At 35.6% G+C, this 26,232-nt stretch overlaps 2 protein-coding genes and 1 non-coding gene across 4 annotated transcripts; 2 read left to right on the top strand and 1 right to left on the bottom strand.

Annotated features, from left to right (window-relative positions):
* Positions 1-727: 727 nt before the first annotated feature.
* On the top strand, positions 728-6,774 carry MET18 (ARM repeat superfamily protein). Of its 2 annotated transcripts, none has more exons than XM_078991400.1 (19): positions 728-929; positions 1,039-1,101; positions 1,197-1,251; positions 1,714-1,811; positions 1,946-2,095; positions 2,183-2,242; positions 2,340-2,528; positions 2,595-2,645; positions 2,721-2,807; positions 2,881-3,493; positions 3,597-3,976; positions 4,058-4,237; positions 4,926-5,578; positions 5,671-5,746; positions 5,858-5,969; positions 6,055-6,131; positions 6,217-6,297; positions 6,386-6,465; positions 6,541-6,774. In XM_078991400.1, exons 1-19 carry the CDS (start codon positions 846-848, stop codon positions 6,572-6,574), a joined length of 3,123 nt encoding a protein of 1,040 aa, XP_078847526.1. In that variant the 5' UTR covers positions 728-845; the 3' UTR covers positions 6,575-6,774. The 2 variants fall into 2 exon arrangements, with proteins under 2 accessions (XP_078847526.1, XP_078847525.1); XM_078991399.1 differs by having other exon boundaries at positions 4,923-5,578.
* Positions 6,775-6,845: 71 nt separating this feature from the next.
* LOC145042888 (protein PAF1 homolog) lies at positions 6,846-10,598 on the bottom strand. The gene is made up of 12 exons (XM_078991401.1): positions 9,154-10,598; positions 8,990-9,058; positions 8,797-8,904; positions 8,517-8,700; positions 8,368-8,438; positions 8,133-8,252; positions 7,965-8,070; positions 7,799-7,885; positions 7,650-7,718; positions 7,496-7,567; positions 7,277-7,417; positions 6,846-7,200 (listed from the first exon to the last, which is right to left on the bottom strand). The coding sequence occupies exons 1-12, from the start codon at positions 10,008-10,010 to the stop codon at positions 7,054-7,056; spliced, it is 2,031 nt and encodes a 676-aa protein (XP_078847527.1). The 5' UTR covers positions 10,011-10,598; the 3' UTR covers positions 6,846-7,053.
* A 1,623-nt stretch (positions 10,599-12,221) lies between these two features.
* On the top strand, positions 12,222-12,324 carry LOC145044391 (U6 spliceosomal RNA). The gene has a single exon (XR_013681346.1). It is a non-coding gene; the product is annotated as a U6 spliceosomal RNA (small nuclear RNA).
* The last annotated feature ends 13,908 nt before the right edge of the window (positions 12,325-26,232 follow it).

The following is a 26,232-nucleotide window of genomic DNA, read 5'->3' as shown; positions in this document are numbered from 1 at the left end:
TTTACATAAGTTACCTCTTTTAATTTAGTAATAAGTTAATGACTTTTGAAATATTATTCACTTAAGTAAACAAGGCCTTTTCCGTTTTACTTAAATCCACTCCGTTATTTTCACTTTTTTATTTATTAAACATAAATATATTCAACATATGTAAAAAAACGGGGCAAAATCTTAATTTAAAACTTTTAAAAAGTTTAATATCTATTGACGCCATTGTGTCGATTAAATAATATATTGTACCAAAATTCATTTATACAAACAAAAAGGTATTACATACAAATATACGTTACGAAATGGTATACGTGATTTGGAATCCTTACTAAATACACACAAGTCAAATGCTATTACAAAAAAAGATTTTCTAATATGTACTCTAAGAGCACATATAAGGAGTATTAATTAATCACAATTATTACCATAATTAAATGTTAAACACATCAATTGTAAGAAATATTATCATAATTAAATATAAAATTTATTAATAATCTCTATAATTAATACATTTTACATTTAATTATAATAATAATTGTGATTAATTAATACTTCTTATATTTGTCCTCTGTATACATATTAGAAAATCCCAAACAAAAATAATACAAGTGAAAATGTGAAATGCTGTAAGATTATGGTATGTTCCATATTCTTTACGATATCTTCAATAAAATCATTTATGTTAAATATTTATAATTCTCAAAATTCTATTTATTTGATGAAATAGACTGATACATTTTTTTTTCGCGGTTTATGTATCAAAATCCCCCCAACAACAAGGTGTTCTTGAAAAAGCAAAACCCTTAAAACCCTTGAACAATAGCCGTTGCAGTCAGCTACAACCCAATCTGCCAATGGGGGATTCAACTACGATTAACTGTGTTAAGCACATCGAAACGTATGTCGATTCGTCGTCGTCTAAATCTCCGGCTGAACAGGTTAACTTTTACATTCATTTTTTTTTTTTTGGTTCGTCGCTAGTTTCCGTGCTAATTGATTGATTGACTTATACGAAGAGTTCTCACTGAAGCTAATTATTGATTTCAGGATGCAAGTTTAGATGCAATTGCGAAGCTCGTGATGAATGATATTATAACTCTGGAATCACTGGTTCGTTTCTTGTAATCAATTTTGTCTGTTTGTTCTTTTTTTGGTGCTGTTTTTCCTATTGATATTATTAAAGTGCATTCCTTTTCAACGTGCAGGTAAGAGAAATGGGGATGTATTTAACTACTACAGACAACATCATTCGTGCTAGAGGTGATTACTCTTTTATCTCTTATTGTATCCAAATCAAGATGATTCAGTTGTGTATTCACAAAGGCTACTATACTGAGTCCAAGTAATTAGTTATTTTACCAATTTTAATGTGTTCATAACTTCATATATATAATATCTAATTGGCATAATCAAGGTGTTCTAGTTTTGGCTCCCTCCGTTTGTACCTAGGCCCATTGTCAGTGGAGACCAAGAAAATTGTGAATGATTTATGGATTCAGTGTGCTTAATCCCTAGAGACTAAAGAAGTTGTCTTATGATCATGTCATACGACAACTAAGTGTGATTGTGAACTTTTAAATCAGCTTATAATGTTCTGATACAAGTTTGCTAGTGAATTTGTCTTACCTTTTCTTTCTTCCTGGAAATTTAAATTTGTTATACTGCAAGATTATCCCATTTTTGCTTCACTAATCTCATGATTGATGTTACCTTGTCATTCAGGCATTCTCCTTCTTGCAGAGTTGTTGACACGTATATCATCAAAGCCTTTAGAAAATGCAACAATACATAGTTTGATTGGGTTTTTTGCAGAAAGACTGGTAAGTTTAGTTAACTATCTATTAAATGGAAAGAAACACCCTACGTTAGATGTATTATAATGTGTATATACATTACACACCTACAAGTTTAAACACAAACAAATATTAAATTTGATATAAATTTCCAATATCAGTCAGATTGGAGAGCACTACGTGGTGCACTTGTTGGTTGTTTGGCTCTAATGAGAAGGAAAGGTGACATCAGCAGCAGTGATGCAACTGCAGTTGCTCAATCATTCATGCAAAATCTACAAGTTCAATCTTTAGGTCAACATGACAGAAAGGTGACATTGATGAACATTAAAGAATCTTTTTGATTTTTCATTATCATTTTTCCAAATCTTTATATTCTGCTATGATTTTTCTTGCAGCTTTGCTTTGAGATTCTAGAATGCCTTATAGATTGTTATCCCAACACTGTGATGACAATGGTAACCTTTTTTTTTTTTTTTTTTTTTTTTTTTTTAAAATCTATTCATGCATACATATTTATTTTGTGTTTGACTTTTTTCTTTTTTAATTGTGTAGGAGGATGACTTTGTTTATGTAATCTGTGAAGCTATAGATGGTGAAAAAGATCCACAATGTTTATTGCTCACTTTTCATCTAGTGGAAATGCTATCACATTTGTATCCAGATTCATCTAATTCACTAACAAGCTATGCTGAGGATCTTTTTAACATTTTGGGATCTTATTTCCCAATTCACTTTACACACGTGAGTCTACTTATTAAAATCTTGTAAAATCATATATATACTTATTGTCTAACATTCGTTTTTCAGCCAAAAGGAGAAGATGATGTGAAAAGGGAAGAGCTCTCAAGGGCACTAATGGTATTTAGTAGTATTTATTTTGCTTATACTTCTTAAATTTCTTTATTTTTCCCTTTTAACTTATTTCATTAACAGCTGGCGTTTGCATCTACTCCCCTTTTTGAGCCATTTGCCATTCCATTACTTCTTGAGAAACTTTCTTCATCTCTTCCATCATCAAAGGTTAGTGAAAACTTAAAACCGGATGTTTTTTTTTAAAGAAAAATCAGTTTTTTAACAACTTTTGTACTCACAGGTTGAATCTTTGAAGTATCTTAGCTACTGCACACTTAAATATGGACCCCACAGAATGCTACAACATCTTGAACCTCTTTGGTCATCATTAAAAGATGCAATATTCACATCAGATCAATCTAATTCCAACAAAATAGCATCCGAAGCTCTTGTTCTTCTACAAAATCTCATTCAACAAGATAATGGCGTATTTGTAAATTTAATCCTAAAGGATGCAGACATCAACATGACCTTGAACTCCCTCTCAAATTATAACAATCATGACGATTCTCCAATGCCAGATCAGCAAAGATTAAACTCAATTGGTCAGATTTTACATGTTTCATCTGCAGCTTCCATGGCTTCTTGTAATGCAATCTTTCAGAGTTTTTTCTCTGGTTTAGTAAATGGTTTGGAGAAAGATTATGCTTCTGAAAAACCTAAATTCGGGTGCCTTTATATCTGTGTTGAATTATTAGCTGCTTGCAGAATTTTGGTTATGAAAAATGATGAAGTGAGTTATAATGACAATGAGACATGGTGTATCATGCTTCATAGCTTCTGTGATTCATTGATTTCTTCTTTTGTAAAAAGTATGAATGAAAGCAATGAGGATTCCTACACTCAATCTGGAGGTAACTTTTTTTTATCTGATTAATTCCATTACTTTGCTGTTCTTTCTATTCTCCTTTTTAGTGGTGTGATATTCCTAAAATGCCCTTTAAAACTTTTTTGCAGTTAGGGGTTTGAAGATTTTAGCTTCATTTCCTGGAAGTTTTTCGCCTGTATCAAAATCCACATTTGAGAATATTTTGAGAGAATTTATTTCAGTTATTATCCTCAAGTTCAACAATACATCTCTATGGAGCTCCATATTAGACTCATTAACTGAAATCGGGTCATTTATTGAAAAATCTCAAGATTCTGAAAAAATGCCAAGCTTTGATGCTATTATTGTTGACAAAATGGTGGATTTGTTGTCTTCTGATGATTCAACAATGCCCTTTTCACTCAAAGTGAAATCAGTATCTGAAATTGGCATCATTAATCTTAAATATATGATGAAGATTGTTCAAGAACTGAACAAAACTATCATTACAAGTTTACACAAATCTTGGGTATATTTCAGTATTTCATGGATTTATTGGAATTGCTTGTTCTGTTTTATTAATGGATTTTTTATTTTTTTTTTATTATAGATTGATGGAGACTCAAAGTCAGTTGAACATGCAATGATTCTTTTGGAATGCTATGATCACAAGATTCTTCCATGGTTTCAGAATATCAAAGATTCTGATGATGTGGCAACAAATTTTGCATTAAAGATTTGGGATGAAATTGAAGATAACACACTTTTCTATGACACCCTTGTGGAAAAAGTGAGTTTTTTTTTTTTTGTGTTCACATTGCAAGAACACCTTCATTAAATCAAAATTTTATGATAATGTTGGATAATTTAAAGGGCAAATCACAAAAAAATAGATAATCATCGTTATATTTGTGCAGTTTTATATTTTAATTTAACCACTGTTACTTTATTTATCCAATCAAACCATAAAGATTTCAGGCATTTTCTAAAGAGTTAATCTAAAAAAAGACCTTATATTTTGTGTTTTTTTCGGATTAAAGTTAAACCTCAAACTTTTTTTTTTTGCCTGAAAAAGACCTTGTATTTTTTTCATTTTTTCCGAAAAGCCCTCAACTTTGTATTTTTTTTCCGAAAAAACCCTCAACCTTATTAATGTTTCCAAATAAACCCTCAACTTTTTTAGTTTTTCTCAAAAAGCCCTCACATTTTACAAGGAGAAAAATTGACTAAAAGGGCCAAATTTGGAAAAATGAAAAAAATACAAGGTCTTTTTCAGGCAAAAAAAAAGTTTGAGGTTCAATTGGGGAAGAACACAAAATATAAGGTCTTTTTTGAGATTAACCCTTTTCTAAATTAACCATCTATTAGGTCAAAATAGTTAATTTGGAAAAATGTCAAAAAAACAAAGTATCAGTGGAATGGTTTTCCTGTAATTTTCCCATAATTTTATACAAATGTGTATTCTTTTGCATCAGAAGCTTCTAGAAACAACAATGAACACAATGAAGCATGCAGTAGCAACATGTTCAGTGGAGAATCAAATCAAGATTCTTGAAAAATCCTTCAAAGTCAACGAATCCAATCCGGTCAACAAAGTCTTCCAACCAAGAAACGAGTGGATTATCTCATTATTTAATTCAGTCATAATCGCCCTTCACCCAAAAACAAACATAAAAAACCCCAAAATAACCCTTGAAACACTCACAGAATCTCTCACAAATGGCCACACCTCATCAGCTCATGCTTTAGGATCCTTTTTCAACAAAACTCCTTCAAATGAAGCAATAGATAATACATTTAGCCACTTGATAAAATTCTCTAATGTTAATGCAATTATTGGATTATCATGGATGGGAAAAGGGTTGCTTATGAGGGGACATGAAAAGGTAAAAGATGTGATCAAGTTTTTTCTTGATTTCTTGATTTTAAATTCACCTCAACATCAAGAAATGGTGGATTTAATGACAAGTGTTGCAGATTCTTTTGGTATTATGATGAGTGATTCTGAGTTTTGTTTGAATAAAAGATTAAATTCAGTTATAAAACCGTTGTATAAGCAACGATTATTCAGTATAGTGATGCCAATTTTATCATCATCAATCGTGAAGTCAGATTCTTCACCAATTACAAGGTATGTTATTATATATCAATATTTTTTGATGTTATTTAACTTTTTTTTTTTTTTTTTTTTAATTTTTAATTTGAACTTTTGATAAATTACAGATCCATGCAGTATCGAGCACTTGTACATGTCATATCTAATGCTCCATTGAGTGCTGTTTTGGGTGAAGCCAAGAAGGTTAGTATTTATTTATTTTTATTTTTTTTAAAGTTAACTGAAATGTGTATATGTTTTTATTATAAGCATATTTGGATTTTAATGATGCAATTTTTTTTTTATGTTTTACAGCTTATTCCATTGATGCTAGATGGTTTAACAATCCTTAGTGAAGATGTTGAAAATCGGGACATTTTATATAACCTCCTCCTTGTTTTATCAGGAATATTGACTGATAAAAATGGTGAGATTTTAGCTTTTTCTAATTTCCCTAAATGTTTATGTTTTTTTTTTAAAGATTTAAACGTTTACATGTTACTTGTGTTTAGGTGAAGAAGTGATTGTGGAAAATGCGTACATCATCATTAGGTGTATCAACAAGCTTGTAGTCTACCCACACATGATGGTTGAGTTATTTTTATAAACTTTCAGCTCATTTTATATAATTAATGAAAATTAGTATTTAAATTATTTGTTTATGAAATATGCAGTTGGTACGTGAGACAGCTGTGCAGTGTCTGACTGCCATGTCAGAGGTGTCCTACGCTAGGGTTTATCCATTCAGACCAGAGGTCAGATGTTTTTACTACTAATCACTTAATTCAATTGTAATTTTTTGTTTTTCCGATTTTACCCCTTGAAATTTTGTATTGATTTCAGGTGTTACAAGCATTATCAAGAGCACTTGATGATCCTAAGAGAAGTGTACGTCAAGAAGCTGTTAGATGTCGCCAAGCATGGTTAGATTTACATTATTTTATTTATTTATATTTTTTTTAAGATTGTATTACATTAATTTGTTATCCGACAAACAGGGCCTCAATTTCATCCAGAAGTCTTCATATTTGAAAGTTTTTTCAATATTTAAAAGACGCCGAAGAGAAAAAAAAATTGGGATTCTAATGTGTATGTACATAACTTGTGCATCTTTGCATCTCATATTTGAAAGTTGTCATATTTTTATTTCATTTCTGATTTTCCACATTTTATAATTATGATTAGTATTGGGACACATTGAATATGATGATTTATGATTGTCATTTTTGTTATGTTTGTTGTACAAGTGTTGAACAGAAAAAGAACAAAAAAAAAAAAAATCTAAATATGCTTGTTGTACAAGTGTCCTAAAAACATCTTCGTAATGTACACCTTTCTTAACATTACTAAATGTTTGCAACTTTCAACACAAAATGGGCAAACAACCAGGTATATATATAATATATGTTATGCTACAAAAATATTCCTTAATCCAATTCTAAACAACTCTAGCTTGTTTGTGTAAGTACTTCGATTTGTTATCTTCATCTTGAATATCATCATCATCATTATCAATCAGACATATTATCATATTCAGCACCACTAGATTGATCCATGTAACCATTATCATCATCATCATCATCATCATCATCTTCCATCTCCATTCTTCTTTCATGCCTGGAAGATCTCAAACTCCTCCCCTTTGAACCAACATAACTCTATACAAGCCACATAAAATTTTCCATTTACAAACAAATCAATAATAAAAATAATAATAAATGAATAAATTAATACCTCAGATTCTTTCATGTCTATTGAAACAGTTGATCTTTGCCTTATAGTCACAGTTGATGGCACAGGAAAATGTTCAACCTCATCACTCGTTTTTCCTTCCTTAGCTCTCTTTTTCCTTAGCATCAGTTTTGTAGGCAAAGGCTGAAAAAATAAATATATAACAATAAGAAATTAGCACACAACTAAAAAATATATAAATAAAAATATTTGTGTGCATACCATGTAACGAGCCTTGGATTCATCAAATGCCACGAGATAATTTGTTGGATCATCTGCATCTTCACCTCGAACCTTTTACACCAAAAAAAAAAAAGCCACGTCAGATTATTGTGTTACTCAAAATTTCAAGGGTAGAGTTGTAATTTTCACATACATCCCAGTGATATTCGCGAACCCATGTGTAAGAAATATCTTTGTTTTCGTCGTATATATCCTTCGATAGCTGCAATATATATATTTTTTTATATAAATTTATACGCTAAAAATAGAATTAATAAATGAATTAAGGGTAACTTTTTTTACCTCACCAACTGAAGGAACCATATAAGCCAAAAACTTATCAGGTTTAGCTGAACCCGAGGTGTTTGCCACAAAACTTTTCATAATAGCCTTCAATGGAGAAGAAGAAAAAAAAAGTCAAAAAGTGGTGAAATGACGTTATTACCCTTCCACCTTAAGAATATCTTACCTGAGATTCATAAGCATCTCGTACAGATTTGTCCATTTTGTTATAGCTTTCTGAATCAGCAGTTGGAGCACCATCAAAAGTTGCAACAACATATTTATCATCCCACCTGTTGATTCAGACATAATTAGCAAAATCAATATCTTAATAATTTATTATAAAACTTGTTACCTTTCAAAATCAGGAAATAATGGTAAAATCTCAACAGGCTTCAGCTTTTTATTAGTAGCATGAACAGGATGTGATTTGCATGCCTCAAAAGAAGATAAAATATCTTGAATTTTCCTTTCCCTGATACACGTTTTCAAAATACAACTAATTAAGCATCATATCCAGCCTTCAATTTATTCATATACACAAGAGATTAAATTACTTATTACCATAAATTTTATTTTTTATAAAATACCTGCTATTCAGGCTATCTAACATGTTACGTCCACGTGTTTCACGTTCTTTTGCTTGTTTTTCTGTCAAAGACTGTAAATTTCAAGAAAAAAAATATGTTACATTTTAACCAAAAAAAAAAAAAAAAAACTAAAAAAACTTTATAGAAACCTGTCTAGTTGCATCTGTGGTAAGTGGAGATATGTATTGTGTCTTAACCAACCAAGACATCCCTTTATCTGTAGGGCGATCCTTTCTTTTTAATCCATCTTTCTTGATAGGAGTCACAGAAACATCTTCCTGCAACAGTTTTTCATCCTCAGGGGCAACATGAAGGATTTCATTCTTTGGAGCACTAATCCAGGGAGAAAATGGAGATTTGTGAGAGTTAATCGATTGGAAAGAATAAAGAAAGAGAGTAGAATGAGGTATAGAGTATAGAGTATAGTACTTGTATACACTGAGATCAAGTAAGTCAAGAGGTATCCCAAGATCTGGTTCAACGTGTAATTGAGGTTTGTGTACATTTTCCAATGAAGTGATGCCATATTTAGCAGCTCTGAAAACATCAATTGGTGAGATATGGAAGAAATTATACAAAAAAAAAAAAAAGAAGTTAAGATTAATAGATTATGAATGTGTACCGATCTTTGTCTCTTCTTAAAGACATAAGCTTTGGTTGAGCTGTTGAATCTGGTAACTCGTTTCGGAACCTTTAAAGAGCATAAAAGTGAAAAGTATATTCAGTATTATATCTATAGAGGGAAAGAAATATAGGCATTTGAAGATGTTGTCATAACATACGCACTTCAATTTGCAGAGAAATGTTGTTGGCTTCTTTAATCGGTTTTCAGCCCTTTCACCACTCAAAAAAGGTGTAGCTTTCCTTTCACCTATGTGTGAACCACTGATTGAGCCATGTGGTTTGATTGAAGATGATGATAAAATTCGAGTCTTTTGAAGGATTTTATCTTGAGATTCCTTCAATTGCTGCTTATGTTTTTCCTCTTGCCTTTGCTTCTCCATTTCTCGTTTCTTGCGTATCCTCCTCTCTTCTTCTGTCTCGGCCTTTGATGTTCTTGCGGGCATTGGAGGAAGAGCAGAAGGCTTGGCATGTTCTCTAGAAGGAACCTTGTGGTGTGAATCGCGCTTGGAAGAACTTCTATGGTCACCTTGTCTATGTTCCTTGGTTTGATTGATCGAGGGGACTGATGACGGAGGTGGTGGAGGCGATGGTGGTTGTGATGGGGGCGGTGGTGGTGGTGGAGGGATTGAAGAAGTGGGTGGAGAGGAAGGTGGAGGTGGCGGTGGCTGGTTATTAAGCAGGGGGTTTTGAGAAGATGGAAAGTACATTTGTCCAGGTCGTGCAGGCTGAGAAGGAGGAGGTAGTGGTGGTGGGTAAGCGGACTCTAGTGGCGGTGGTGGTGGATACGATGAATACTGTTGTTGCTGATTTGGAACAGGGGGTCTAGGAAGGGCGGCATAAACACCCGGTTGAAAACTCGAAGCAGGGTAGCTCCAATTCTGCGAAAACATATTTCCTCTCGGTTGGGGTACAGGGGCAAGTTGGGGAGGTGGGAGGGAAGTCTGATTGGGTGGCGGAGGTATTGGCGGACCAAATTTTGATTGAGGTGGCGGTGGAGGGAATGGTCTGTACGACGCCATGCCCTTCAGATTACGACTCTTCCAAACCAGAATTCACAGTTTCACAAAAACCCTAGAAGAACGAGAATATTATATATCACATAAGAACAACTCAACTTTATCGCCGGAAGCAGCTGACGATGTACGAAAACGAAATCACACTCTCAAATTCCAGAATCCACCGCCTGATTTTTGAATTTAGTCCTGTAGCTTTCCACGAAGAACCAAGTAGTTCGAATCTAAAACCCTAGAATCGAAACCAAGCTATCACAATTTTCGCTGTTTATATTGCAAAAGAGCTAGATCAAACCCTTATGAATTCTGAAAGGAGAAAATTTGAGAAACAAGCGCACAGATATAACACCGGCAATGCAGGAATCAATCGCTGAGGGTAGAATTTGTCGGAGGAAGATTTGACTGTTTGATGTCTAGAGGACGAACAGTGTTATTAGTATCATTAAGCAAGTGCACCTATATCTATATATAAAACAAGGTGATGGAGATATTGAAGGGTTTTAGGTTCAGAAAGCGGCCGGAAAAGTGACCGGAAGGGCGAAACCTGCGGCGGCTCATGAAGATCATGTTTTTGGTGTTAATTCATTTAAATGTTATTGTTTTTTTAAAGATCATATTTATTTATCCATATTTTGAAAAGTTTCAATTGCATGACATTAATGGATTGTATCGAATCTGGTCGTTGTAATTTAGCAATAAGATTGATGGATAATAACTTGAAAGGGTAATAAATTTTAATTTTATTGGCATCTAGACATTGAATTTTTTATCGTTTGAAATTGATCATATTTTATATTTATGATCGGTGTAAGGATATAATCGGAACAATTTCAAAGAATTCAGGGATAAATTCAGCACGAAAAAAATCAATGATTAAATGTTAATAAAATTGAAAGTTCCAATACCTTTCAAGTCATTATCCTAAAAATAAATTCTTTTACTTTGGTAAATCACAATCTAATGTTATTAATTTCAGGACTTAATAAATTCTATTATATTATTTTATATGAGAATAGGTATAATAATCCGAAATTTTCAATGAGTTTGATGGATAACGACTTGAAAGGGTAATAATTTTTAATTTTGTTCGCATCTAGACATTTTTTTTAGTGTTTGATTTATTATTAAATTGTTTGAAATTGTTTATATTTTATATTTATGACCGACTGTAAGGATATAATCGGAACAATTTCAAATAATTTAGGGATAAATCCAGCACGAAAAAATCAATGATTAAATGTTAACAAAATTGAAAGTTCGATACCTTTCAAGTCATTATCCTAAAAATAAATTCTTTTACTTTGGTAAATCACAATCTTATGTTATTAATTTCAGGACTTAATAAATTCCATTATGTTATTTTATATGGGTATAGGTGTAACAACCCGAAATTTTCAATCTAAATATTATGGAGGTTTATTAGAGTTTTCTATAAAATTGTGGAATTCTAAATCTCAAAAACATTTTATATCGCAAGATATTATCGGGTTTGTAATGAATCATAACCGCAATTTAAAGCAACGAGGAATACCAAAAATAAAATCTACTTCTACTCCAAGTCTTTGGTGCTTCTGTCTCCTCTCGTTCCCAAAGGAATCATAATCTCATTCCCGAATAAATCATCATCGTATGCATGAAAGAATCAACTTTCTATATTCTAATAATTTTTCATGTGAATGTTATGATCCTTCCATAATCTTACATATCACTTGTCATATAGGCATTCTATCTCATAATTTCATCAATAAATATTCTCCTAACAATCTAGTACTTAACTCATTATGTACTTACACCAAGTCTTCATTTAATAACATGTAAGTATTTAACATAACACCATTAACATCTAGGGATAATGACTTAGGAGGGTAATAAGGTTTTCAGTTTGTCCGTATTAGGTCACTAAGTTTTTTTTTTGTGCGTATTAGACCAATATGGTTGTTATTACCATTTAGAAATAGTCATTTTACCGGTTTTAACGGGTAAAAAAGATTATTTCTAAACGGTAATAACAACCATATTGGTCTAATACGCACAAAAAAAAACCTAATGACCTAATACGGACAAACTGGAAACCTTATTACCCTACTAAGTCATTAACCCTAATTTTAAAGACATTGAGAATATATGACCATCAACAGTAAACTACTTCATTTAGAACTCGAGTCGTCCCATATAACCTGCTACTCCTCTATATGGCGAAGCTCTTCATCTATAGTCGTCCCTTTAGGGACATCCGATAAAATTGGAATGATACAGAGAAGATTAGCATGACCCATGCGCAAGGATGACACACACAAATCGAGAAATGGTCCAAATTTTTTTTTAACCCTTCGTCGTCTTCTTTGGAACCCTAATTCCTTTTTCAAATGCTAATAGAGTTCAATTGCAATTCTTACGTTTCAGTAGTTCATCTACTGAAGTCATGATCAGACAACATGTAGATTCTATGGTCAGATTGATCTTGTTGTTGATGTCTTCAACCATTTGTGGCAAGTAAGGGTGATCTTTCTTTCTATAAAGTCTCCTTTAAGTTTTTTACTTTTCCCGTCATTAAGTTTCATGCTTTATAAACTTTCGTTTATGTGTTGTATATAGTAAGTATATATTTGTTTATGTGCTGATTTTTTTTATTCATTTTGCAACTTCAGTTTCTTAGTTCATGTTGTGGTTTTGCTTTTTATAAAATAATTGATAATAGACATCCTCTGCAAGTCCCTGTTGGTTTTACATTTCCATTCGTTATCAAATGTAGACATTTATGGGAGATATCAAAATGAGAATGTTTTTGTACATATGGATGTGTTCATGTAAACATTTAAATGACAAAAAAGAAGTTATTGATAAAATGTTGCATATTTATTTAATGAAGATCATCAATCATATGAGTTTTTGGACTTAGAAGTTCTGGAAGGGTTGTAAGATAAGTTTAAATGGAAGCAACTATTTTCAGTTAAACAAATCAGTCACATTGATTAGTAAGCATGTTTTCTAAATAATTAGGGTTAATGACTTAAGAGGGTAATAATGTTTCCAGTTTGTCCGTATTAGGTCACTAAGGTTTTTTTTTTTTTTTTTTTTTTTTTTTTTTTTTTTTACCGGTTAAGACCGGTAAAAGGACTATTTCTAAACGGTAATAACAACCATATTGGTCTATTAAGCACAAAAAAAACCTTAGTGACCTAATACGGACAAACTGGAAACCTTATTACCCTCCTAAGTCATTATCCCTTAACATCTAACCATGCGTACATACTTATTCATAAGATTATACTTCATATAATCACATTCTATCTTCCTATGATATATTGTGGGTATTTAACATAACCCCCTTTACATCTAATCATACATCGATTTCATCTAGTATATATGTAACGCCCGCGTTTCCAGGCTAGGCATTTTCATTGATGTAATAGTCTAGGTTAACCCTTTCAACTCTTTTTGGAGTATTAATGATGAAATATTTGAGTATTATGTGAATTATGTGTTTATTTTCTTAATTATTATAATTTAATGAATTAAGAATAAAATAAGCGTCAAATTTGAAGTGTGAGATAATCCCAATATCTTTGCATAAAGATGTAGTGGTCGAAACAAGGATTCCGAAGATATAAAGAATGCCAAAATCCGAGTTATAACGAAGAAGTTATGACCTGTCGAAGTTTCGCGACAGAACCGACAACGCTGAATGACGTAAAAAGTGAAATTTACGTTAGAGCAATATTTAGCCTTAGTGATCTAAACAAAAGTCGTAGAGTTTGTTAAACCGAGAGCGTGCATAAAAAGAACGCCAAAATCTGACTTCGTATGAGGAAGTTATGATTTTTCGAAGTTTCGACTTAGCGGTATGCAGCCCGAATACTTGATTTGAGACCGAGCGGTTTTAGCCGAAACAATCTAAATGAGAATTGAAGATCTCATTAATTGTAGTAAAACAATAAAAAGATAGGCGAAAACGGACGTCGGATGAAGAAATTATGATTTTATAACGGAGTTTTCCTATCGCGGCCTACTAAAAATAAATAATAAAAATAAGTTCAATATTAGCCGACGGATTCTAAACGAAAGTTGTAGATCGTAGTCTCACCTACGTGGGGATATAAAGAATGTCGAAAACGGAGTTCGTATGAGGAAGATATGAATTTTTGAAGTTTATTAAATATTTTCGATATTTTATATATATATATATATATATATATATATATATATATATATATATATATATATATATATATATATATATATATATATATATATATATATATATTGGCCGATATTATCCGAAGGGGGGGAGTCAGCGATCCTATCCACGTTACGCCCAACGTAACTAGGATTTACGCCCAACGTAAATCAACCTTCTAGCCCCTATAAAAGGGTGTCGAGGGCAGCCGGGTAGTTTGCTCATTTCTTCTCCTTTTCTCGCGTTTTTGCATCGTTTTTCGTGCAAGAATTATCCCGAAGCCCTGATATCATTCCCGAGCCCCGAAGCAAGTCCCGAGGTCCCGAAGATCCCGAGAAGTAAGATTCCCGAGCCGAAGCTTTGCCCGCGAGGAGTCCGGTTTTTGTGAAGATCTTCCAGATCTGCCGAAGAATTCTACTTCTACAAGCCGTAGTGCTGTCCGATCATCTTCTGATCAAGTGAGTGTGTGGTTACTTTCTTCTAACGCATAATTATTAAGTATTTAATATAAAATACATGTTATGTGTATATTTTGTTGTTATATGCGTGAATATATATTCACTTTCTTCTATCTCATAGATACGATTTATTCTCTATGAAATACGTGTTATGTGTATGTGTCTCATCTGTTGTTTTGGGAGTATGTATTGAATGAGAATGCTATACAGGTTTTAAACTATGAATAAAAATATATATTTTTATCTACTAATATGTCGGGTAGAACATGGGTAGATAGTTGACGTGTGATAAACAGATGAGAGGCCTCGATGTTGTTTTTGATTCAGTCATCTAACGGAGTTTAGATGACGACCACAAACTTTTCTAGACAGTCCTGTGGAACGCTAGCAGGTTCGCCACCTATAGGTGTTAATGAACTTAGGTGTTCATTCGCTGTACTCCATCCCCTCATGGTTGCCTTATTTGACATATATTGCCGGGAAACCCCCGAATGCATGTGTTGTCGCCCCGATGAAATATTCTAAGACTAGGTCCCTTGTGTTAGTTGTTTTAGGGACGTAAAGTGAGAATAACGGGAATGGGTAATTGGGTTATTTTTGGTTGATGGAATTAAATATAATTATTTATTGTCGGTTGAAAACCCTATATGCTCACCAGGCTCCCAAGCCTGACCCACTCAGTTTTATTTGTATTACAGGAAGTGGCGCAAGGGCATAAGATGGATGAACCACCAAATTGTTTTGTTTACAAGTCTGTATATGTATATATTTGTTGAATGACTTGTAATGTTATCGTTTATGCTTTATGGTCTGTATCGGAACATGACATCCCGAGTTTTGATTATATAATGAAAATACATTTCTTTTATGAAATGCTTTGGTAAATATTATTTTATCATACTTTGTTTTTGGGAACAAATTTCGCACCTCTTTCAAATCAAAAGGATTTACTCTGAAATTATTTTAAAAGCATAAATGAAAATCGGTCTTTTCTGGCCGAGATTTTGGGGATGTCACAGTTGGTACCAGAGCATTAGTTTAAGCGAACTAGGAATTTGTAGGATTTCTAGACTTAAACTTAGAATGCTAAGTGGAATTTTGAGATGTGTGTCCGTTATATTTTAGACACGAGCATTAGTTTATTTTAGGAAAGTTGCCTAAAATGCTTTATGTGCTAAATGTTATATGTTGTCATATATGATATTATTTGTTCGGATCTATGGTCTGTTGCCGACCGGATCTAGAAACTTTATGTGTGTAGGATTCTAAGCGTACGTCTACGATATTAGAACTAGCATGTAAACGTTTCGGAGTGATAAGGATGATTTGAATATCTATCGTGAATGAGGATCTAGTTTCACCTTATTCGGTGTGTAGATCAAAAATGGTGAGAACAAGAAGTGGAGTTGGAAATGCTGATGAAAACAGGAATCAACCACCATTGATTGGACAAATACCTGTCGTAGTAGCAACACCTGAGACAATAACCATGGCTGGTGTGCAAATGATGATTCAAACAATGTTGGATCGTCATATGGATGAAACTAGGCAGTTGCTTCAACGGAATCGTGAAGAACTGTCAATTCGTGTGGAGGAGCCCGAATTAAATGAGGGGCACTCGGAAGGTGGAAACTTCAGTGGGTCTGTTGGTCAAGCCAACCCACCGATAGTTAGGCAAAACAACCATGATGGAAGGAATGATGGAATGGGATGCAAGTACAAGGACTTTCTGACTTGCAAACCATCGACCTTCACTGGAAAGGAGGACCCGATCAAAGTGATGGATTGGATCTCCGAAATGGAGTTAGCCTTTATGACTTGTGGCTGTAGAGGCAAGTTGCAGACCACGTTCGTAGTACGTCAGTTCCGAGGTGGATCCGTTCGTTGGTGGAACACTCTAGGGAAGACTTTAAGCCCTAATGAGCCACTGCAATTGACATGGGCAGAATTCTTGGTGCAGTTCAAGCGCAAGTTCTGCTCGGCTCAAAATCTGTTAGAGTTGGAGAACAAGTTTCTGACATTAACAAAGGGCAGCATGTCAGTTGATGAATACACAAATGCTTTCACCAACAAAATGGAGTTTTCCTTGTGCATCGTTCCAGATGAGCTGACAAAGGTTGACCGGTATGCAAAAGGACTCTCATGGGAGTACGCAGTGCCAATTCGTCTGGCACCTACTCTAGAGGCAGCTATTTGGGCTGCCAAGTCTGTTGAGAACATGATTAAGGGGAGAAACACCGACAAGGTTGAGGTTGGTGAGAAGAGAAAGTTTGAGGGAACATCTGGTTCTGGTAAGAGAAGCAAATTTTCGAAATCTGATTCGAAAAAGTTTGGAGGAAAAGGAGGCAAAGCGAAATGGTGTGATAAGTGTAAGAAAAAGCACTTTGGGAAGTGTAGTGAGGATGTAACTTGTTACAAGTGTGGAAAACTTGGGCATTTTGCCAATGACTGTCCCTCCAACAATAGGATGTGTTTTGGTTGCAATGAAGAGGGGCACATTTTGAAAGACTGTCCGAAGAAGAAGGAGGCAACTAAGCCCAACATTCCACCAAAGCCGAAGGCGAGAGCCTTCCAGATGACACTTGAGGCCGCGAAAGATGAAGCTGATGTCGCTTCAGGTACCTTTCTCGTAAACAAATTACCTGCTTAATTTTTTTTGATTTTGGAGCCAACTACTCCTTTATTTCGCATGAGTTTGGTAGGAAACTAGCTTTGCCTGTTGATAGACTAGATAATGCTTTATTAGTCGAAATTGCTAGTGGAAAGTTTGTACCTGTTAGCCATCGTATGAAAAACATCTTAATCGACCTTAATGGGAATAAGTTTCACGAGGAATTATTACCTATCGAACTTAATAGTTTTGACATCGTGTTGGGAATGGATTAGCTTAGCGCCAATGATGCCGAAATTTCATGCAATAAGAAGATAGTTAAAGTAAACCCGCCTGGGAAAGATTCGTTTATGGTGTGTGGGGATAAACGCAGAGTAAACTATGGAATCATTTCTCTAATGAAAGCCAGAAAGTGTTTGACCAAGAGATGTACATCATATTTAGCATTTGTGATTGATGCTAAGAAGGAAAAGAAGGTGATGCAGAGTATTCCAGTGGTGTGTGATTATCCAGAAGTATTTCCCGAAGATCTTCCTGGATTACCACCTGATCGACAAGTGGAGTTTAGAATTGACTTGTTACCAGGAATCATGCCAATAGCAAAAGCACCTTATCGATTAGCACAGACGGAGATGAAGGAGCTGATGATGCAACTTCAGGAGTTATTGGACAAAGGTTTCATTAGACCTAGTTCATCGCCCTGGGGAGCTCCGGTTTTATTCCTGAAGAAGAAAGATGGAAGTATGAGAATGTGCATTGATTATAGAGAGCTGAACAAGGCAACAATAAAGAATAAATATCTGTTGCCAAGGATTGATGACCTGTTTGATCAATTGCAAGGTTCGAGCTATATCTCGAAGATCGATCTAAGGTCAGGATATCATCAGCTAAAAGTAAGAGAGCAAGATATCGAGGAGACTGCATTCAGAACTAGATATGGACACTACGAGCTCTTGGTTATGTCGTTTGGACTAACCAATGCTCCGACAACATTCATTGTAACGCCCGCAAATCCGGGCTAGTCAATTTAGAGGCAATAGGGGTCGAAAATGACTTTTTGACAAAAGATTATTCAGAATAAATCATTTTAACCAAGTTGTAGAATATGTCACAAGGTTTCCGTACATATAAAGAACGCCGAAATCCGAGTTATAACGAAGAAGTTATGGCCCGTCGAAGTTTCGCAACGGAACCGGCACGGCACCGGGAAGCGTAAATAGTGAATTTACGATGGAGAACTTTTTAGCCTTAGTGATTTAAATTAAACTTTTAGAATATGTTAAACCGAGAAAATCCATAAAAAGAACGCCCAAATCTGACTTCGTATGAGGAAGTTATGGTTTTTCTAAGATTCGGCTTAGTAGTGTACAACCCGAAACTCGAATTTTAGTTCGAGCGGTTTTTGGCTTACGCGAACTAAATGAGAGTTGAATATCTCATTAATAGGAACTCAACGGTAAAAATACAGACGAAAACGAAATCCGTATGAAGGAGTTATGAATTCTTCACGGTCATTTAACAGTCTAAACGCCTCCTACTGTTGAATTTGAGATCGGTCAAGAATTATCCGATGGAGTCTAAACGAAAGTTGTAGATCTTGATTTTACCTACGTGTGGATATAAAGAACGTTGAAAACGGAGCTCGTATGCGAAAGTTATGATTTTTCTAAGTTTGAAGGCTGATGCGCGATAGGGGGCGACGTGGCACCACCAGAATTGGACACGTGGCACCACCAGAAGGGTGCCACATGCACCAACTTGGCGAGTCATGACTCAGACTCGGTGAGTCCATCAGGTTTTTCCACTATAAATAGAGGTGCCGGGTTCCATTCATTCTCACACCTTCCAACCCTTCTTTCTCTCTCTAAACTCTCTCTCTAAGCCTCCCTAACCCCCTAAAGCCTAGGGTAACTCCCTAGCACGAGGCGGAAGCCCCAGAGCGTCCGACGGCTCCAAGAAAAGAGCCTTTCGGCTCGGGAAACACTGCTCCAGCGAAGCCCGGTTTTGCGAAAAACCCGCTGTAAGTGAGCTACGCCTACGCTAGTTTTAATATAGCTTCTAATTAATTATAGTAACATTATTAGGACCTAAAAATAATTATTTGGGCTATTATTATGAGTTATATTGAGTGTCATTTAACGCTTATATAATAATAATAATAGTCAGACTATTAATTTGTCGCGAATATCGGTAGACTAAACCCTAGTGGTGTTGATACTAGGTTTTATCGAAGGAAAGTTGTTTTGAGAGTATCGAAGCGCTGTCCGAGTGTTGAGTCACCACCTTTCAGGTGAGTGCATGGTCCCTTTCATCTTACACATAGATATGAAGTATTTATTATATAATTTACATGTTGTGAGTGCATGGTCCCTTTCATCTTACACATAGATATGAAGTATTTATTATATAATTTACGTGTTGTGAGTGCATGGTCCCTTTCATCTTACACATAGATATGAAGTATTTTATTATAAATTACGTGCTATGTGTGCATATTGTCTGAATACTTGTTGTCTATGTTGATGAAAGATTTTTATACATGTTTTAAATGATGTAAACTGTATAAAGTATTTTATATCTACAAAATATGTTGGGTAAAACATGGGTAGATGAATAATGAGCGATAAAAGTTGATATAGAGGAACATTAGTAGCATGGACCTAGTGCCCTATGGGCATACATTGGCAGCAGTGGACCTAGTACCCTATAGATGAGCACTGGCAGCTGCGCCACAACCCATAGATGTTTTAGATCTACGGTAAATGTCCTAGCAGCTGCACTCTAAGGACAGTATCGGCAGCTGCGCCTAATAGGGAGCCTTATGACCATGACAGTACCGTTTAAAGGTCAATACCGGCAGAAGCGCCTCATAGAAAATGTCCCAATTCTGGCAGCTGCGCCTAAGTAACAAGATTAGCAGCTGCGCTTGACCAAGGTGTCATTGGCAACAATGGACTTCAAGTTGTTTCCTTAGGATGATGCTTAGGAATGAATGAACAAGAAATAGCTGATTCTTAGGGTAGATCCTTAAGAATAAAGAAGATAATAGGGATGGGTAATTGGGTTAACTGTTTGATGATTAATCATAATAATTATATTATTGTGGGTTGAAAACCTTATGTACTCACCAGGTTTCCCAACCTGACCCACTCAGTTTATTTATATCACAGGTGTTGATACAAGGTCACTTTACACTGAGAGATTTAAAGAGATGTAGATCACTAGTGTAAATAAATGTAAGTTCTGTTTATGCTTATGTTTATGTATTAACGATGACATCCCAAACGTTTTGAAATGAATAAAATACGTTTCTTCGAAAATGTTTTAATAACGTATTTATCATGTTTTTCTGGGAACAAATTCCGCAACATTTTTATTAAAAGAAGTTGTAACACCCCCCTCTGGCACGTATCACAATATTGTCCGCTTTGGGCCACTCGGCACGAGGACTTCCCAGGGGGTCACCCATCCCGGTACTACTCCCGCCCGAGCACGCTTAACTGCAGAGTTCTTATGGGATCTGCTGCCCTCACGGCTTTAAAACGCGTTGTGACAAGGAAGGTATCCACACCCCTTATAAGGAGATGTTTTGTTCTCCTTCCAAGCCGATGTAGGATCAGGTGCAACCCACCTTCACCCCCCATTATAGGGTTCGACGTCCCTGTCGAACACATCGACCCGTGCCCTAGCTCTGATACCATTTGTAACACCCCCCTCTGGCACGTATCACAATATTGTCCGCTTTGGGCCACTCGGCACGAGGACTTCCCAGGGGGTCACCCATCCCGGTACTACTCCCGCCCGAGCACGCTTAACTGCAGAGTTCTTATGGGATCTGCTGCCCTCACGGCTTTAAAACGCGTTGTGACAAGGAAGGTATCCACACCCCTTATAAGGAGATGTTTTGTTCTCCTTCCAAGCCGATGTAGGATCAGGTGCAACTCGGGCGGGAGTAGTACCGGGATGGGTGACCCCCTGGGAAGTCCTCGTGCCGAGTGGCCCAAAGCGGACAATATTGTGATACGTGCCAGAGAGGGATGTTACAAATGGTATCAGAGCTAGGGCACGGGTCGATGTGTTCGACAGGGACGTCGAACCCTATAATGGGGGGTGAAAGTGGGTTAGATCTGATCCCACATCGGCTGGGAAGGAGAACTAAGCATTCCTTATAAGGGGTGTGGATACCTTCCCTATCACAACGCGTTTTAAAGCCGTGAGGGCTGCAGATCCCATAAGAACTCTGCAGTTAAGCGTGCTCGGGCGGGAGTAATACCGGGATGGGTGACCCCCTGGGAAGTCCTCGTGTAAAAATCACCAAAAATTATAGAAAAATCGTATGGAGATGTGCTATATATCCCTGGAAAGCTGAGAATGTCTACTTTTATTTTTGTTTTAAAACCAAAATCTAATTCCGGACTTAAAATGGGTGAAAACAGCTATATGTTCAGTGCAGTAAGGCTGAATTTTGACAGCTTTGGAACATTTTGACAGCTTTAGGATGCTGTTTTGTAAAATTCATAGTAAATTATAGAAAAATCATAAAAATGTGAGGTCAGTGGCATTAGAAAGATATAAGAGTCTATTTTGTTAATATGTATAATTTATTAGTTATTTTGACATTTAATAAGGGTAAACAGATCTGCAAGTGACAGCTATACAAAGAACAAAAACTAAAATTTCTAAATTGAAAACAACATAACTTGAGAGTAGTTGAGTAATTGCTTATGAAATTTAAAATATGAACTCCAGGGGTATAATTGAAGGTTTTAGAGGCCTGAGGATGGTGTAATTTCATCAGAAAAAGAGGAATTTTATCGCAACATTCGGTTACAGCACAGTGAGTTCAATATAGGGACAATTGTATGTTATGTGTTATATGTGCAATGTGCTTTCTTGTGTTATTGATCTAAGTGGTTATTACTTGATATTGATTTTGTGCCTTTGGCCATGTAGAGCATGACTCGTATCACTTTGGTATTGGCTTTGTGCCTTTGACCATGTAGAGCATGACTCGTATCACTTTGGTATTGGCTTCGGGCTAGGTAGGGCTGAAAGCCTGTATATTCTAGCAACATGATTAAAAGGGATTGTGTTTTATGTGCCTCTTGGGCTGGAATTTATGATGCTTATGATCCTAAATTATTGTGTCTTAATTATTGTAATCCTTTGAATCTAACCGTTTATTGATTTGGAAAGTCCTTCATTTGATACACATATAAGCCTTTGTTGTCCTTTGTTTCTTTTTGTTCCTGTCATATTGTTATGTATATGGCATAGCGTTATATTGTATCTATTTTTGAACTCACTAAGTGACGCCCACTTATCCCTTTTAGTGTTTAACTATTTCAGGTGATAAGCATCCAGAGTAAACACGCTTTGTTGGAGGACTTAGAGTAGTTGACACTACTACGTTTTTACTTGGTATACATATATGTATATGGATTATAAATTCCTGGGTAGTTATGTATTTATACAACTAGTTATGAAACTTTGTAAAAACCCTTTTAGTTGGTTTGTATCCATGCTTTTGTATTTAGACCACTAGTGTGAATTATAATTATGAATATGCATGTAGCATGTTTGGCTTTATGGTAATTTTAGTGAATGGGGTCTTACAGAAGTACTCTGATTTTTATAAAGCATAAACAAAATCGGTCTTTTCTGGCCGTGAAAATGGGGATGTCACATTCATAGATTTAATGAATAGGGTTTGTAATCCGTTCCTTGATAAATCCGTGATAGTGTTCATAGACGATATTCTGATTTACTCGAAAAGCCAGGAGGAACATGACAGACACTTGCAAGAAGTGTTAGAGGTTTTGAAGCAGGAGAAGCTGTATGCAAAGTTCTCCAAATGTGATTTTTGGATTCGAGAAGTCCAATTCTTGGGTCACGTGGTCAACCAAGAAGGGATAATGGTTGATCCAGCAAAGATTGAAGCTGTGATGAAGTGGGAACAACCGAAAAGTCCCACGAAGATCCGAAGCTTTTTAGGATTAGTCGGATATTACCGAAGGTTTATCCAAGGCTTTTCTTCGATTGCTAGTCCATTAACATATTTGACCCACAAAGGAGCTACTTATGCTTGGAATGATAAGCATAAAGAAGCATTCGAGAAGCTAAAGAAGAAGCTATGCGAGGCACCAATACTTTCTCTACCCGATGGAGTTGAAGACTTCGTTGTTTATAGCGATGCGTCTGGTGTTGGATTGGGTTGTGTTTTGACACAAAGAGAAAAGGTGATAGCATATGCGTCTCGACAGCTGAAGGAGCATGAAAAGAATTACCCGACTCATGATTTGGAGTTGGCAGCGATAGTTTTCGCTCTGAATATATGGAGACATTACCTTTATGGCACGAAGTGCAAACTTTTTACTGATCATAAGAGTCTCCAATATCTCTTTAATCAGAAGGAATTGAATACGAGGCAACGACACTGGATAGAATTAGTTAAAGACTACGACTGCGAGATACTTTACCACCCCGGTAAAGCTAATGTTGTTGCTGATGCTCTCATTCGGAAAGTCAATCTTGAAAGGAAAAGGCCAAGAGCATTGAGAATTGAAGTTGTCTCGACCATTGTGGAAAGTATAAAGAAAGCTCAAAGCGAAGCTTCTGAAAAGAATGACCGAAAGGAGGAACGTTTGGGCAAAATGTTGGTGTTCGGTGTAAACAGTCATGGACTGAAGGTGTTCCAAGATCGGATTTGGATACCTAAGCCAGGAGGAGTCAGAGATCTTCTGATGGAAGAAGCTCACAAAACCATGTACTCGATTCATCCCGGTAGTACTAAAATGTATAAGGACCTAAAACCCTATTACTGGTGGCGGACGATGAAGCTTGATGTTGCAAAGTATGTGGCTGAGTGTGTGACTTGTGCGAGAGTAAAGACACAACATCAGAAACCGTACGGGAGTTTAGAATCATTGCCTATGCCTATGGGTAAGTGGGAAGACATTACTAGGGATTTTGTCACTAAACTGCCCAGAACAAAGAATGGTCACGACATGATTTGGGTGGTCGTTGATCGATTCACTAAGAGTGTGCATTTCATAGCAGCCAAGGAGAAATGGTTTATGGAGAAGCTTGCAAATTCTTACGTGAAGGAAATTGTAAGGCTTCACGGTGTTCCGTTAACGATTGTGTCGGATCGTGATAGCTATTTCACCTCGAGGTTTTGGAAAAGTCTACAAGAGGAATTGGGTACCAAGTTGTGTTTAAGTACAACTTACCATCCGCAGACTGATGGTTAGAGCGAACGAACAATACAAACACTTGAAGATATGCTGAGGGCATGTACCCTGGAATTCCTAGGTAACTGGGATGAACATTTACCTCTGGTAGAATTTTCCTACAATAATAGTTTTCACTCGAGCATTAGGATGGCACCTTATCAAGCTTTGCACGGGCAGAAGTGTTGTACGCCGTCTTGTTGACTTGAGGCTGGGGAAAAATAGTTTATGGGTCCCGAGATGGTCCATCAAACCGCTGAAAAGTTGAAAATAATTAGAGAAAGAATGTTAGCAGCTCAGGATCGTCAAAAGAGCTATGCTGACAAGAAGCGAAGACCGATGACTTTTGAGGTTGGAGATTCGGTTTTGCTTAAAGTCTCGCCGTGGAAGGGACTTATAAGATTTGGTAAAAGGGGAAAGTTGAGTCCAAGGTTTATTGGACCATTTAAAGTTCTTCAGAGGGTTGGGAACCAAGCTTACAAGCTCGAATTACCCGAAGAACTGAATGGAATTCACAACACTTTTCATGTGTGTTATTTGAGGAAGTTCACGGGAGAAGTTCCCGATATAATTCCAATTTCTGAATTGAGAATTGATGAAAACAAGAGGTTAATTGAAGAACCAGAGGCAATTGTTGACCAAAAGACTAAGAAGATTTGACGCAAGATGGTCGAATTAGTGCTTGTCCGTTGGAAACATTCGAATGGGCCAAATCTCACGTGGGAAACGCAGAGTGATATGTTGAGTCGCTATCCGCATTTGTTTGTTGATGTGTAATTCCGGGGACGGAATCATCCTAAGGGGGAGAGAATTGTAACGCCCGCGTTTCCAGGCTAGGCATTTTCATTGATGTAATAGTCTAGGTTAACCCTTGCAACTCTTTTTGGAGTATTAATGATGAAATATTTGAGTATTATGTGAATTATGTGAATTATGTGTTTATTTTCTTAATTATTATAATTTAATGAATTAAGAATAAAATAAGCGTCAAATTTGAAGTGTGGGATAATCCCAATATCTTTGCATAAAGATGTAGTGGTCGAAACAAGGATTCCAAAGATATAAAGAATGCCAAAATCCGAGTTATAATGAAAAAGTTATGACCTGTCGGAGTTTCGCGACAGAACCGACAACGCTGAATGACGTAAAAAGTGAAATTTACGTTAGAGCAATATATAGCCTTAGTGATCTAAACGAAATTCGTAGAGTTTTTTAAACCGAGAGCGTGCATAAAAAGAACGCCAAAATCTGACTTCGTATGAGGAAGTTATATTTTTCGAAGTTTCGACTTAGCGGTATGCAGCCCGAATACTCGATTTGAGATCGAGCGGTTTTTAGCCGAAACAATCTAAATGAGAATCGAAGATCTCATTAATTGTAGTAAAATGATAAAAAGATAGGCGAAAACGGACGTCGGATGAAGAAGTTATGATTTTATAACGGAGTTTTCCTGTCCCGGCCTACTAAAAATAAATAATAAAAATAAATCAATATTAGCCGACGGATTCTACACGAAAGTTGTAGATCGTAGTCTCACCTACGCGGGGATATAAAGAACCTCGAAAACGGAGTTCGTATGAGGAAGATATGAATTTTTGAAGTTTATTAAATATTTTCGATATTTTATATATATATATATATATATATATATATATATATATATATATATATATATATATATATATATATATATATATATATATATATATATATATATATATATATATATATATTGGCCGATATTATCCGA

Source organism: Lactuca saligna, chromosome 4 (genome assembly GCF_052625555.1).
Source record: "Lactuca saligna cultivar CGN05327 chromosome 4, ASM5262555v1, whole genome shotgun sequence".
Classification (NCBI taxonomy): domain Eukaryota; kingdom Viridiplantae; phylum Streptophyta; class Magnoliopsida; order Asterales; family Asteraceae; genus Lactuca; species Lactuca saligna.
The sequence above is the reverse complement of the archived record's forward strand: the minus strand, read 5'-3'. Positions and strand labels throughout refer to the sequence as shown.

What these genes read in the sequence shown, in the direction of transcription:
- MET18 (XM_078991399.1), top strand. Translation starts at nt 846, where the DNA reads ATGGGGGATTCAACTACGATTAACTGTGTTAAGCACATCGAAACGTAT. An exon ending in AGCTCTCAAGGGCACTAATG is followed by an intron (nt 2,646 to 2,720) that starts GTATTTAGTAGT and finishes TTTCATTAACAG; the next exon opens with CTGGCGTTTGCATCTACTCC. An exon ending in GTTAGATGTCGCCAAGCATG is followed by an intron (nt 6,466 to 6,540) that starts GTTAGATTTACA and finishes TCCGACAAACAG; the next exon opens with GGCCTCAATTTCATCCAGAA.
- LOC145042888 (XM_078991401.1), bottom strand. Translation starts at nt 10,010, where the DNA reads ATGGCGTCGTACAGACCATTCCCTCCACCGCCACCTCAATCAAAATTT. An exon ending in GAGATGCTTATGAATCTCAG is followed by an intron (nt 7,886 to 7,964) that starts GTAAGATATTCT and finishes TCTCCATTGAAG; the next exon opens with GCTATTATGAAAAGTTTTGT. An exon ending in TGGTTCCTTCAGTTGGTGAG is followed by an intron (nt 7,719 to 7,798) that starts GTAAAAAAAGTT and finishes TATATATTGCAG; the next exon opens with CTATCGAAGGATATATACGA.